We start from the raw sequence: 14381 nt of genomic DNA on the forward strand, positions 1-14381 counted from the left end.
TCACAATGATAAATCTCTAAATTTAATCAAGGATCTCATTATATTAACATTTTAATATAATAACAATAACAAATTATTTAACACATGATTGATTGGATTCTGATCATACTATTTATTTCTAATATAAATATAATTGAACACTTCAAAACATTCTAACCTGTTAGATTCACTCTTTTCTTCCTCTTTCCACCACCTTACATAGAATGTTAGGGACTAAAAACGCAGGGATAAATCACATGTTAAAAAAAATTATGATTTAATTCAAATATTCATTTATTCGTATCCTCGAATAGTAATTCTTGTCCAAAATAAAAATATACATGAAGTTTTATTTTAAAAAATTGTAACACCATCAAATGATAATAACAATATAATAAAAATGACTAAACCTGTTAAAAATATTAATAATATGAAATTATAATAAATAAAAAATGTTACAAATTATTTTCACCAAAGCAAATGATGAACAATATTCCTCTAAGGCATGTGAGAACAGCTCATTTTCAAAAGACAACATCACTAATTGTGCGCGACAGGGCGAAGGACCAATTCCCTTGTACGTTGTGAAACCATGTATATATGCACATGTTTTACAACGAATTCTATCAAAGGTGACACAATATGAGAGGATTAAGTGACTTAACTTATAATTGACTTGTTTTGTAATTCAAACCATGTGATATCGTTAATAAATTAAATATCTTAACTGTGTTCACAAATTTCTTTTATATACAATGTATAAGGTAAGGTGAGATTAACTAAGATAAAACAGATACCTTGTCTATAATAAAAATTTTCGAAGAAATAGAAAAAAAAAATAAAAAATATTAGGTGACTAATATTGTAATTTAGCTGATATTTGAGTTAATACTTGTAGAATTCCTAAAAAAAAAAAAGTCAAAAAAATTATTCCTTTTATAAAAACTTGCAAAATCGGATGAGTCGAATTTTAATAATAGACATCTCCCAAATGCTTATGGTTTCATGGGCATATATATTTGATGCATGTTTCCTAGTACTTACCAACAAAATTCCTGTTACGGCCCAGCCCAACTTAACAGAGATACCGCATGACCCGCAACTAACTGGCCTGCACGGTCGGTGCCTACAATCCACCCGAATCCAGGATCCGAACACGCGTCCTGACTGACAGCTGCGTGACAGTTGTGGGAAGTGAAGCTTCCTGGAAGGTGGCCTCCTCTTATGGGGCCCGTCCTACTGACAGGATATATAAGGGGAGGATCCTACCCCTCCCCCAAGGTACGTCATCATAACTTTCCTCTTTTTCCACCTGCACTCCACATTGACTTGGGCGTTGGAGTATCCTTGCAGGTGGCACCCCCCTCATCTCATTGAGAGCTCGGAAAGTCGGCAGATCGCGCAAACCATTTCCAGAACTCAGACCGAAGCAGGACCCATCCTCACACCTAAACCGTCCGGTAACCCGACATACTGAACATTGGCGCCGTCTGTGGGGATCTATGGATTTTGTTCTGGTTCCTGATGGGGTCGATGCTGGAGCCGGGCATGGAGGGGAAGGAGCAGATCTCAGAAGCAGTAGGGTAGCCGCTGGAGCCACCGCTCACGAGGGCACCAGGTTCCCCCCGGCGGCAACCTGAGGGACGCCCCTTTGGAGGAACAGGCAGTGATAGCGCCAGAATAATACAATAGCTGCGCCATAGGGTGCAGAACCTGGAGCGAGAAGTAGCCAACCGTGAAAGTCGTCAGCCTACTCCTAGTCAAGAACCTTCCCAATCCATGCAAAGAGGAGAGAGGAGTCTCCGAGGAAGTCACTCTAGGCGCACCCCGACCCCCCGGTCAGAATCAAAAAGCCTGGAAAGCAGAGAGGTACCGAGGAGGCGGCAATAGATACCGAAAACAAAGACTGGGAGGCCGACAGGGAACAAAAAAGAAGGAGCCGACCACAACAAGAACATCATGCGGCAAGGGCAAGGAGAAGCCAGCCTAACAGGGAGCACAATAGGGGAAGACCGAGACGAACCCAGTAACCAGTAATCATGGGGCGACTCCTTCCACCATTTGATCTTTGGAGTTCGGTTACCAAAGCACTTTGACAAGCCGACTGACATGAGGTATGATGGTACCCAGGAACCCCAGGAAACACCTTACCACCAAGCCTGTCTGAACGATGCAAGAGATTCAGCGCGTAGCTAGGGAATACATCAATGATGAAGAAGTGAGTCGGGTTGTGGCAGCCAATAAACGTCAGCCCGCATACTCTAATGCCCACCCACCAGGCGGTGGGGAAAGGGCCAAGGAACACTCCAGAGACGGAGTATTGGCCAAGACCTCAAAACCCTTCCCCCGTGTTGGGAAGTTCACCAACTGCACTCCCCTGGCAGCTCTAATCGTCGAGGTCTATCAGCAGATCACCGACAAGGGCATCTTGTTGAAGCCCCGATAACTCAAAGATAGGACAGGAGGAAACAAGAACCTCTATTGCGATTATCACAAGGGTTATGGCCACAAAACCCAAGACTGTTTTGACCTGAAAGACGCCCTGGAGCAGGCCATTCGAGAAGGAAAGTTGGCCGAGTTCTCCCACCTAATAAGGGAAACAAGGAGGAGGGACCGGTCAGCAGAGGACAAAAGCCGTGCCATAAGACAGAGACAAGAACCCGAAGAGGACAACGAGCGCGGCGTCACGGTGGTAAATGTGGTGGTTGGGAGGGATGTCCCTCCCTGATCGAAATTGGCTAGCAAGAAGGACGCCAAGGTCTTAGCTATGACCTTTGGCCCCGCACGGGCCTCCCGGAGGGTACCCTCTATATCCTTCGGCCCCGAAGATCAATGGTTTGATGAGGTGGCAGAGAACCCGCCAATGGTGATCACGACCCGGGTGGGCACCGGCCTAGTAAAGCGTATCTTAGTGGACACGGGGACCGACTCCAATATCATGTTCTGCAATGTATTTGATGCTCTGGGCCTATGTGATACCGACCTGAGAGGTCACCGACATGGCGTGGTAGGCCTAGGCGATAACTTCATCAAGCCAGACAGTATAGTTTTCCTCCCGGTCTCCATCGGCGGAGGTAGGGGGAAGAGGTCGCTAATGGCGGAGTTCGTTGTCTTGAGGGACTCCATAGCCTACAACCTCATCCTAGGGAGGAAAACCATCAACGAGTTCGGGGCGGTGATATGCACCAAAATATTGCTAATGAAGTTCGTAGCTGATGATGGGTCAGTAGGGACCGTCAGGGGCAACCTGGAGATGGCAGTCGCATGCGACAATGCAATCTTCTCCCTGAGAAAGAAATCTAAGGAAGCATCCGTGGTCTTTCTTGCCGACCTATGCCAGGGTTGATGACAAACCCAGGCCGGAACCAGAGGGAGACCTGGAAAAGTTCAGGGTCGGAGACTCCGAGGAGAAATTTACCTTTGTAAATAGGAATCTACCCCATGACATGAAAGAACCTCTGATCGAGATGATTAGAGCCAACGGTGACTTGTTTGCCTGGACTCCGGCCGACATGCCGGGTATAGACCCCCGATTCATGTCACACCAGCTAGCCGTGAGGCCGGAGGCAAAGCCAGTGGCCCAAAGGAGGAGAAAATGTCCTGAGAAAGGGCAGAAGAGGTGGCCAAGCAGACGGCCAGCCTACTAGAAGCGGGCTTCATTCGGGAACTAGACTACTCGACGTGGCTGGCAAACGTTGTCTTGGTTAGAAAACACAATGGGAAATGGAGGATGTGCGTGGATTACTCCGACCTTAACAAAGCATGTCCAAAAGATTCCTTCCCCCTACCCAACATCGATGCTCTTGTTGACACGAGGGCAGAGTACCGGTATTTGAGCTTCGTGGATGCCTATTCTGGGTATAATCAGATACCGATGCACCCACCAGACGAAGAAAAAACGGCGTTCATAACGCCAGGAGGGACATACTGCTACAAGGTGATGCCGTTCGGACTGAAAAAAATGGGTGCCACATACCAAAGGCTGATGAACAAGGTCTTCAGGGACCTCATCGGCAAGACAGTAGAGGTATACGTAGATGACATCTTGGTAAAGACCGCTAGGCCTGAGGCCCTCATTAGCGACCTGGAAGGCATCTTCGCGTCTCTCCGTCTACATGGAATGAGGCTTAATCCGCTGAAGTGTACCTTCGCAGTCGAAGCTGGTAAATTCTTGGGGTTCATGATAACCCAACGAGAGGTGGAGGCCAACCTGGAAAAGTGTGAAGCGATCCTACAGATGAAGAGCCCGGAAAGTGTGAAAGGTATCCAAAGGTTAGCGGGCAGACTCACCGTGCTATCTCATTTCCTCGCCGCCTCGGCAGCCAAAGCCCTACCTTTCTTTAACCTAATGAAAAAGGGGATCGTGTTTGAATGGACCCCGACATGTGAAGAGGCTTTCAAACAATTCAAAGAAATAATCTCCTCACCACCCGTCCTGGCGAAGCCTAAGAAGGGAGAAGCACTGTATTTGTACTTGGCAGTAACTGACGAGGCCTTGGCGGCGGTCTTGATGCGAGAAGAAGGGAAGACCCAGCAACCGTTATATTTTGTGAGTAAAGCACTGCAAGGAGCAGAGCTAAGATACAGCAACCTGGTGAAAGTGGCATATGCGCTCCTGACATCGTCGCGCAGGTTGCGGCAGTACTTTCAAGGACATCAGGTAATTGTCAGGACGGATCAAGCAATCCGGCAAGTACTCCAGAAACCCAACCTGGCAGGTAGAATGATGACTTGGGCTGTTGAACTCTCCCAATATGATTTGCAGTATGAGCCTAGGTACACAATCAAGGCTTAAGCCATGGCCGACTTCCTGGTAGAAGTGACGGGGGACTGTGCCGAGACACCGAGCACACGGTGGAAGCTCCATGTGGACGGAGCATCCAACCAAGCATTCGGAGGAGCAAGAATCATCTTGGAAAACCCAGCTGGAGTTGTATATGAGCAGTCAATCAAGTTTGACTTCCCAGTCAAACAATCAAGCAGAGTATGAGGCCCTGCTGGGCGGCTTAGCCTTAGCAAAAGAGGTCAGAGCCACTAGACTGGAAGTATGTAGCGACTCATAGGTCGTAACTTCTCAGATCAATGGGACCTACCAAGCCAGAGACTCGCTACTACAGAAGTATCTAGAGAAAGTCAAAGAGATGAGGAACCAATTTGAGGAGGTCACGATCCAACACGTTCTGAGAGAAAGGAACACACGGGCAGACCTCCTGTCCAAGTTAGCGAGCACAAAATCAAGGACTGGCAACCGGTCTCTCATTCAAGGTTTGATAAAAGAACCAACGGTGGTCTTACAACTGACCTAGCCAGAGCCCTCTTGGATGGACCCGATCATCAACTTCTTGGAAAAGGCCAGGCTTTCCAGCGACGAGAAGACGGCCAAAACAATAAGGCGGGAAGGGGCCAAGTATGCAATCATACAAGGCCAGTTGTTTAAAAAAGGGCTTAGCCAACCATTGCTGAAATGGCTACGCCCTGATCAAACAGAATATGGTCTCCGAGAAATCCACGAAGGATGCTGTGGTCACCACATCGGAGGGAAGGCCTTAGCTAGGAAGCTTATCAGAGCCAGATATTACTGGCCTTCCATGATGGCGGATTCTAAAGAGTTCGTGAGAAGGTGCAAAAGATGCCAGAAAAACTCTAACTTCCACAAAGCGCCAGCAACCGAGCTCAGTCTTCTCACGGCTTCCTGTCCTTTCTCACAATGGGGAGTTGACCTACTAGGACCCTTCTCGGTCGGACCAGGACAAGTCAAGTACCTGATAGTGGCAATTGATTACTACACAAAGTGGGTAGAAGCAGAGCCGTTGGCCAGCATATCCTTAGCCAATTGTCGAAAGTTCATGTGGAGGTATGTAATAGCAAAATTCGGGATCCCGGAAGTCATCATCTCGGATTATGGGACCCAGTTCGCTGATAAAAGATTCGGAGAATTCCTAGCCGGTTTGGGCATAAAACAAAAGTTCTCGTCAGTTGAGCATCCCCAAACCAACGGACAAGTAGAGGCCGCAAACAAGGTAATCTTACAAGGCCTCAAGAAGCGACTTGACCAGAAGAAAGGAGCGTGGGCAGATGAACTAGCCTCGGTTCTCTGGTCCTATCACACAACTCAACAGTCGGCCACCGAGGAAACACCTTTCCGACTCACTTATGGGGTGGATGCAATAATACCCGTGGAGATCGGCGAGCCGAGCCCGCGACTACTCTTAGGAGGAATCGAGGAGGCCGTGGAAAAGGACTTGGTGGATGAGGCTAGGGAGATGGCCCACTTATGAGAGACAGCGCTAAAGCAAAGAATGGCCTTACGCTACAATGTCAAGGTGCTCAAGAGAGAATTCGAGCAGGATGACCTGGTCCTAAGGCGCAATGATATTGGAGCCCCGACACCCAGGGAAGGAAAGCTGATGGCCAACTGCGAAGGCCCTTACAGGGTGAAAGAAGTGATTGGCAAGGGCGCCTACAAGTTGGAATGACTAGATGGCAAGGAAGTCCCGACAACTTGGAACTCGAGTAACTTGAGAAGATTCTACTCATAGAGTAGATTGGCCGATTTAGTAAGAACGCTTTATGACGAATTACTTGTCATCTTTGCTATCATGTTACAGTTAAGCTTGTTACAATTGCTACCTGTCATCTTTTGTTATTATTATTTTGTTTTTCGCACCGCTTGTTATTAAGTAAGGCACCGTAACGAGTAAACGGACTCGGGGCTGATCACCCCGGGGACCACAAAAGCAACAAACGCCACAACACGGCTACCAAAAAGGTAAAAGCCATGTCCCGGCTTCACCAATTACCAACTAAACAACAAGGCGTTCATGAACAAACGAGTTAATGCCAGCAAATGGTAAAGAAAATAAGAAAAAGTAAACGCCGACAAGGCAGGAAACAAACATTGCTATCAAAGTCACAAAAGTACACAAGTTACCAACGGCAAATAAATCCAAAGTCTAAAAAGGTCGCAAGGAAAGATTACAAGTCACAAAAATACACGTTACAGATATACAAATCACTACTTCGGTATATCAACAATCTTGCCATCCCTGATGGTCTTGAAAATGCCAACGGCGGAGGTGTCAAAGTCGGGAGCCAGGAGCTTTTCTTGTGCCTTTAGAGCCTCCTCGGTCATCAAGATAGCATTTTTCCACTGCTTAACGGTGTCTTTATACTTCTTCTTGAATTCAACAACTTCATCCTGAGGGATTTTGGCCGAAGAGAGAGCCTCATCACGCTCCTTCCCTAACGCGACCACCCGACCCTGAGCGGCATTAAGCTGACCTTCCGGAGTGAGCTCCCGCTCGGTAAGTCGTGCCACGGATGCATCGGCATTCTTCAGCTTTTCTTCAGCAGTCTTGGCTTCCTCCTGAGCGGCTTTAACCTTCTCCTCGGCCACCTTTGATGACAAGTCATCATAGCCTAGTTTTACTAGTCTTTTTCTTTGTTCTTATTAGGTTTCATGCACTTTTTTGCATTGTAAGTAAGTAATTTGGAATGGAATTGCATGGTTTCTTTAAATCAATCAATCATTGATGAGCGGATAATTTATACGCTTTTTGACATTATTTTTAGTATGTTTTTAGTAGGATCTAGTTACTTTTAGGGATGTTTTCATTAGTTTTTATGTTAAATTCACATTTCTGGACTTTACTATGAGTTTGTGTGTTTTTCTATAATTTCAGGTATCTTCTGACTGAAATTGAGGGACTTGAGCAGAAATCAGATTCAGAGGTTGAAAAAGGACTGCTGATGCTGTTGGATTCTGACCTCCCTGCACTCAAAGTGGATTTTCTGGAGCTACAGAACTCGAAATGGCGCGCTTCCAATTGCGTTGGAAAGTAGACATCCAGGGCTTTCCAGCAATATATAATATTCCATACTTTGGCCAAGAATTGACGACGTAAACTGGCGTTCAACGCCAGCCTTCTGCCCAAATCTGGCGTCCAGCGCCAGAAAAGGATCCAAAACCAGAGTTGAACGCCCAAACTGGCACAGAAACTGGCGTTCAACTCCACAAATGGCCTCTGCACGTGTAACACTCAAGCCCAAGCCCAAGCACGCACCAAGTGGGCCCCGGAAGTGGATTTGTACATCAATTACTTACTCATGTAAACCCTAGTAGCTAGTTTATTATAAATAGGACCTCTTACTATTGTATTTGACATCTTTGGATTACCTTATGATCCTTTGATCACGTTTTAGGGGGCTGGCCATCTCGGCCATGCCTGGACCTTTCACTTATGTATTTTTAACGGTAGAGTTTCTACACTCCATAGATTAAGGTGTGGAGCTCTGCTGTTCCTCAAAGATTAATGCAAAGTACTACTGTTTTCTATTCAATTCTTCTTATTTCGCTTCTAAGATATCAATTCGCACCCAAGAACGTGATGAAGGTGATGATTATGTGTGACGCTCATCATCCTTCTCCCCTATGAACGCGTGCCTGACAAACACTTCCGTTCTACATGAATTAAGCTAGAATGAATATCTCTTAGATCTCCTAACCAGAATCTTCGTGGCGTAAGCTAGAATGATGGCGGCATTCAAGAGAATCCGGAAGGTCTAAACCTTGTCTGTGGTATTCCGAGTAGGATTCAATGATTGAATGACTGTGACGAGCTCCTAACTCGCGATTGCAGGGCGTTAGTGACAGACGCAAAAGGATAGTAAATCCTATTCCAGCATGATCGAGAACCGACAGATGAATAGCCGTGCCGTGACAGGGTGCGTGAGCATATTATTCACTGAGAGGATAAGATGAAGCCATTGGCAAGGGTGATGCCTCCAGACGATTAGCCGTGCCGTGACAGGGCATTGGATCATTTTCCCGAGAGATGACCGAAAGTAGCCATTGACAGTGGTGATGTATCACATAAAGCCAGCCATGGAAAGGAGTAAGACTAATTGGATAAAGATAGCAGGAAAGCAGAGGTTCAGAGGAACGAAAAGCATCTTCACTCGCTTATCTGAAATTCCTACCAATGATTTACATAAGTATTTCTATCCCTATCTTATTATATTAAATTCGAAAACACCATTATCACTTTATATCTGCCTGACTGAGATTTACAAGGTGACCATAGCTTGCTTCATACCAACAATCTCCGTGGGATTCGACCCTTACTCACGTAAGGTATTACTTGGACGACCCAGTGCACTTGCTGGTTAGTTGTATCGAAGTTGTGACAATTATGAATTAAGATCAGAGCACCAAGCTTTGGAGCCATTACCAGGATTTGTTCGAGCCTGGAGATCACAATTTCGTGCACCAAGTTTTTGGCGCCGTTGCCGGGGATTGTTTGAGTTTGGACAACTGACGGTTCATCTTGTTGCTCAGATTAGGTAATTTTCTTTTCGTTTTTGTTTTCAAAAATATTTCAAAAATATTTTCAAAAATCTCTCATCTATTTTCGAAAAAAAAAATAAATAAATAAAAATGTTTTCAAAAATATATTTTTTTTCAAAATTTTTGAGAATGAATTCTAGTGTCTCATATAACATGTTTTAGCTTGGCTGGCTATTAAGCCATGTCTAATTCCCAGGATTTTGGTTGAGGACTATGAATTCATTGCTTCTTTTTTCCCAAATATTTTTGAAAAAAATTAAAAGAAAATACAAAAAAATTAGAAAATCATAAAAATCAAAAATATTTTTGTGTTTCTTGTTTGAGTCTTGAGTCATGTTATAAGTTTGGTGTCAATTGCATATGCATCTTGCATTTTTTCGAAAATATCATGCATTCATAGTGTTCTTCATGATCTTCAAGTTGTTCTTGGTAAGTCTTCTTGTTTGATCTTGATGATTTTTTGTTTTGTGTCTTTTCATGTTTTTCATATGCATTCTTGAATTCTTAGTGCGTAAGCATTAAAGAATTCTAAGTTTGGTGTCTTGCATGTTTTCTTTGCATTAAAAATTTTTCAAAAATATGTTCTTAATGTTCATCATGACATTCAAAGTGTTCTTGGTGTTCATCTTGACATTCATAGCATTCTTGCATGCATCACATGTTTTGATCTAAAAATTTCATGCATTGCATATTTTTCATGTTTTTCATTAAAATTCAAAAATAAAAAAAATATCTTTTCCTTTTTCTCTCATCAAATTCGAAAATTTGGATTGACTTTTTCAAAAATTTTTAAAATCAAATTGTTTCTCATGAGTCAAATCAAATTTTCAATTTGAAAATCTTATCTTTTTCAAAATCTTTTTCAAAAATCAAATCTTTTTCAAAATTCTTAGTTATTTTCAAAAATTCCAAAAATATTTTTCAAAAATATTTTTCTTATTTTTATACCAAATTTTCGAAAATAACTAATCAATTAATGTTTTGATTCAAAAATTTGAAGTTTGTTACTTGCTTGTTAAGAAAGATTCAAACTTTAAGTTCTAAAATCATATCTTGTGATTTCTTATGAATCAAGTCATTAATTGTGATTTTAAAAATCAAATCTTTTTCAAAACTAATTCCTATCATATCTTTTCAAAATATCTTCTTATCTTATCTTTTTCAAAAAAAATATCTTTTCAAAATATCTTTTCTAACTTCCTAACCTCTTATCTTTTCAAAATTTGTTTCAACTAACTAACCAACTTTTTGTTTGTTTCTTAACTTTTTCAAAACCTCCTAACTAACCCTCTCTCTCTCATTTTCGAAAATATCTTCCTTCTTTTTCAAAAATATCTTTTCAAAATATCTTTTCTAACTTCCTAACTTCCTATCTTTTCAAAATTTGTTTCAACTAACTAACTAACTTGTTGTTTGTTTCTTATCTTTTTCAAAACCACCTAACTAACTCTCTCTCTCTCAATTTTCAAAAATATCTCCCTCTTTTTCAAAAATTTCTTTTTAATTAACTAATTGTTTTTATTTTTAAATTTAAAAAAAAAAATTTCGAAAAAAAATACTAACAATTTTCAAAAACCATTTTTCAAAAATCACTAACTCTTTTTCAAAATAATTTTCGAAAATTTTCCTTCCCCCATCTCATTCTACTTATTCATTCATATCCTAACATCTCATCTCACTTCTCAAAGCCTCCTCACAGTTGTGTTTCTTCCTTTACATCACATCCTTTATCTCCCCCCTCTTCTTCTACTCACACAGGGATCCCTATACTGTGGTATAAAGGATCTCTATTATTATTATTATTTTTCTGTCCATTCTTCCTTGTATATGAGCAGGAGCAAGGATAAGAACATTCTTGTGGAAGCAGATCCAGAACCTGAAAGGACTCTGAAGAGAAAATTAAGAGAAGCTAAAATACAACAATCCAGAGATAACCTTTCAGAAATTTTCGAACAGGCAGAGGAGATGGCAGCCGAAAATAATAATAATGAAAGAAGGATGCTTGGTGACTTTACTGCACCTAATTCCAATTTACATGGAAGAAGCATCTCCATTCCTGCCATTGGAGCAAACAACTTTGAGCTGAAACCTCAGTTAGTTTCTCTGATGCAGCAGAACTGCAAGTTTCATGGACTTCCATCTGAAGATCCTTTTCAGTTCTTAACTGAATTCTTGCAGATATGTGATACTGTTAAGACTAATGGCGTAAATCCTGAAGTCTACAGGGTCATGCTTTTCCCTTTTGCTGTAAGAGACAGAGCTAGATTATGGTTGGATTCTCAACCTAAAGACAGCCTGAACTCTTGGGATAAGCTGGTCACGGCTTTCTTAGCCAAGTACTTTCCTCCTCAAAAGCTGAGCAAGCTTAGAGCTGATGTTCAAACTTTCAGACAGAAAGAAGGTGAATCTCTCTATGAAGCTTGGGAAAGATACAAACAGTTGACCAAAAAGTGTCCTTCTGACATGCTTTCAGAATGGACCATCCTGGATATATTCTATGATGGTCTGTCTGAGCTATCAAAGATGTCACTGGACACTTCTGCAGGTGGATCCATTCACCTAAAGAAAACGCCTGCAGAAGCTCAAGAACTCATTGACATGGTTGCTAATAACCAGTTCATGTACACTTCTGAAAGGAATCCTGTGAATAATGGGACGCCTATGAAGAAGGGAGTTCTTGAAATTGATACTCTGAATGCCATATTGGCTCAGAATAAAATATTGACTCAGCAAGTCAATATGATCTCTCAGAGTCTGCATGGAATGCAAGCTGCATCCAACAGTACTCAAGAGGCATCTTCTGAAGAAGAAGCCTATGATCCTGAGAACCCTGCAATAGCAGAGGTAAATTACTTAGGTGAACCTTATGGAAACACCTATAACTCAACATGGAGAAATCATCCAAATTTCTCATGGAAGGATCAGAAGCCTCAACAAGGCTTTAACAATGGTGGAAGAAACAGGTTTAGCAATAGCAAACCTTTTCCATCATCAACTCAGCAACAGACAGAGAACTCTGGACAAAACGCTTCTAATTTAGCAAATCTAGTCTCTGATCTATCTAAGGCCACTGTAAGTTTCATGAATGAAACAAGGTCTTCCATTAGAAATTTGGAAGCACAAGTGGGCCAGCTGAGTAAAAGGATCACTGAAATCCCTCCTAGTACTCTCCCAAGCAATACAGAAGAGAACCCAAAAGGAGAGTGTAAGGCCATTGACATAAGTGTCATGGCCGAACCTGTGAGGAAAGGAGAGGACGTGAATCCCAAGGAGGAAGACCTCCTGGGACGTCCAGTGATCAATAAGGAGCTTCCCTCTGGGGAATCAAAGGACTCTGAGGCTCATCTAGGGACTATAGAGATCCCATTGAACCTCCTTATGCCCTTCATGAGCTCTGATGAGTATTCCTCTTCTGAAGAGAATGAGGATGTCACTGAAGAGCAAACTGCCAAGTTTCTTGGTGCAATCATGAAGCTGAATGCCAAATTATTTGGCATAGATGCTTGGGAAGTTGAACCTCCCTTGTTCATCAATGAACTAAGTGATCTGGATCAACTGACATTGCCTCAGAAGAGACAGGATCCTGGAAAGTTCATAATACCCTGCACCATAGGCACCATGATCTTTAAAGCTCTGTGTGACCTTGGTTCAGGAATAAACCTCATGCCCCTCTCTGTAATAGAGAAACTGGGAATCTATGGGGTGCAAGCTGCTAAAATCTCACTAGAGATGGCAGACAGCTCAAGAAGACAGGCTTATGGACAAGTAGAAGATGTATTAGTAAAGGTTGAGGGCCTTTACATACCTACTGATTTCATAGTCTTGGATACTGGAAAGGAAGAGGATGAATCTATCATCCTAGGAAGACCTTTCCTGGCCACAGCAAGAGCTGTGATTGATGTTGACAGAGGTGAAATATTCCTTCAATGGAATGAGAACTCCCTTGTATTCAAAACTCAAGGATCTCCCTCTACAACCATGGAGAGGAAGCAGCCAAAGCTTCTCTCCAAGCAGAGTCAACCAGTGCCCCCACAGTCAAACTCTAAGTTTGGTGTTGGGAGGCCACAACCAAACTCTAAGTTTGGTGTTGAACTCCCATATCCAAACTCTAAGTTTGGTGTTGAAGAGTCTCAACAAAGCTCTGCACATCTGTGAGGCTCCATGAGAGCCCACTGTCAAGCTATTGACATTAAAGAAGCGCTTGTTGGGAGGCAACCCAGTGTTTATCTAATTCTTATTTTTATTGTTTTCATGTTTTCTTAGGTTCATGATCATGTGGAGTCACAAAATAAATATAAAAATTGAAAACGGAATCAAAAACAGCAGAAGAAAAATCACACCCTGGAGGAGCATTTGTCTGGCGTTCAAACGCCAGAACAGAGCATAGTTCTGGCGCTGAACGCCCAGAATAGGAGCATCCTGGCGCTGAACGCCCAGAACAAGCATGGTTCTGGCGTTCAACGCCAGAAATGGCAGCAAAGGGGCGTTGAACGCCCAAAATGGGCACCAACCTGGCGCTGAACGCCCAGAGTTGTGTGCAAGGGCATTTTGCATGCGTAAATTGGTGCAGGGATGTAAATGCCTTGACACCTCAGGATCTGTGGACACCACAGGATCATCTCAGGATCTGTGGACCCCACAGGATCCCCACTTTACCTCCTCATAATCCTAGTTTTTATTTCCACATCTTCTTCTTCATCTATTCCTTCTTCTTTTGCTCGAGGGCGAGCAACATTCTAAGTTTGGTGTGGTAAAACAATTATGTAAAGGATCTATAGCTCAGTGGTAGAACATTTGACTGCAAATCAAGAGATCCCTGAGATACCTCAGGGGATACATTTTCTTACACACAATTATTGGAAGCAACTAAGGGTGGAATATCAAGAGCACTCCATCATCCTTCATGAAATCAGAGAAGATCTAAAAGCAATGAAGGAGGAGCAACAAAGACAAGGAAGAGACATAGAAAAGCTCAAGGACATCATTGGTTCCTCAAGAAGGAAACGCCACCGTCACTAAGGTGGATTCATTCCTTGTTCTTTTTTCTTCTGTTTTT

General features: G+C 42.8%; 1 protein-coding gene and 1 non-coding gene across 2 annotated transcripts; one reads left to right on the forward strand and one right to left on the reverse strand.

Annotated features, from left to right (window-relative positions):
• Positions 1–2746: 2746 nt before the first annotated feature.
• Positions 2747–3626, forward strand: LOC148571112 (uncharacterized). The gene is made up of 2 exons (XM_088507213.1): positions 2747–3201; positions 3320–3626. Exons 1-2 carry the CDS (start codon positions 2747–2749, stop codon positions 3624–3626), a joined length of 762 nt encoding a protein of 253 aa, XP_088363339.1.
• An 8060-nt stretch (positions 3627–11686) lies between these two features.
• Positions 11687–11794, reverse strand: LOC148571113 (small nucleolar RNA R71). Its single transcript, XR_015908446.1, has one exon. It is a non-coding gene; the product is annotated as a small nucleolar RNA R71 (small nucleolar RNA).
• Between the last annotated feature and the right edge of the window lie 2587 nt (positions 11795–14381).

Source organism: Arachis ipaensis, chromosome B3 (assembly GCF_059453495.1).
Source record: "Arachis ipaensis isolate K30076 ecotype BB chromosome B3, ASM5945349v1, whole genome shotgun sequence".
Classification (NCBI taxonomy): domain Eukaryota; kingdom Viridiplantae; phylum Streptophyta; class Magnoliopsida; order Fabales; family Fabaceae; genus Arachis; species Arachis ipaensis.

What these genes read in the sequence shown, in the direction of transcription:
- LOC148571112 (XM_088507213.1), top strand. Translation starts at nt 2,747, where the DNA reads ATGACCTTTGGCCCCGCACGGGCCTCCCGGAGGGTACCCTCTATATCC. An exon ending in AAGTTCGTAGCTGATGATGG is followed by an intron (nt 3,202 to 3,319) that starts GTCAGTAGGGAC and finishes GACCTATGCCAG; the next exon opens with GGTTGATGACAAACCCAGGC.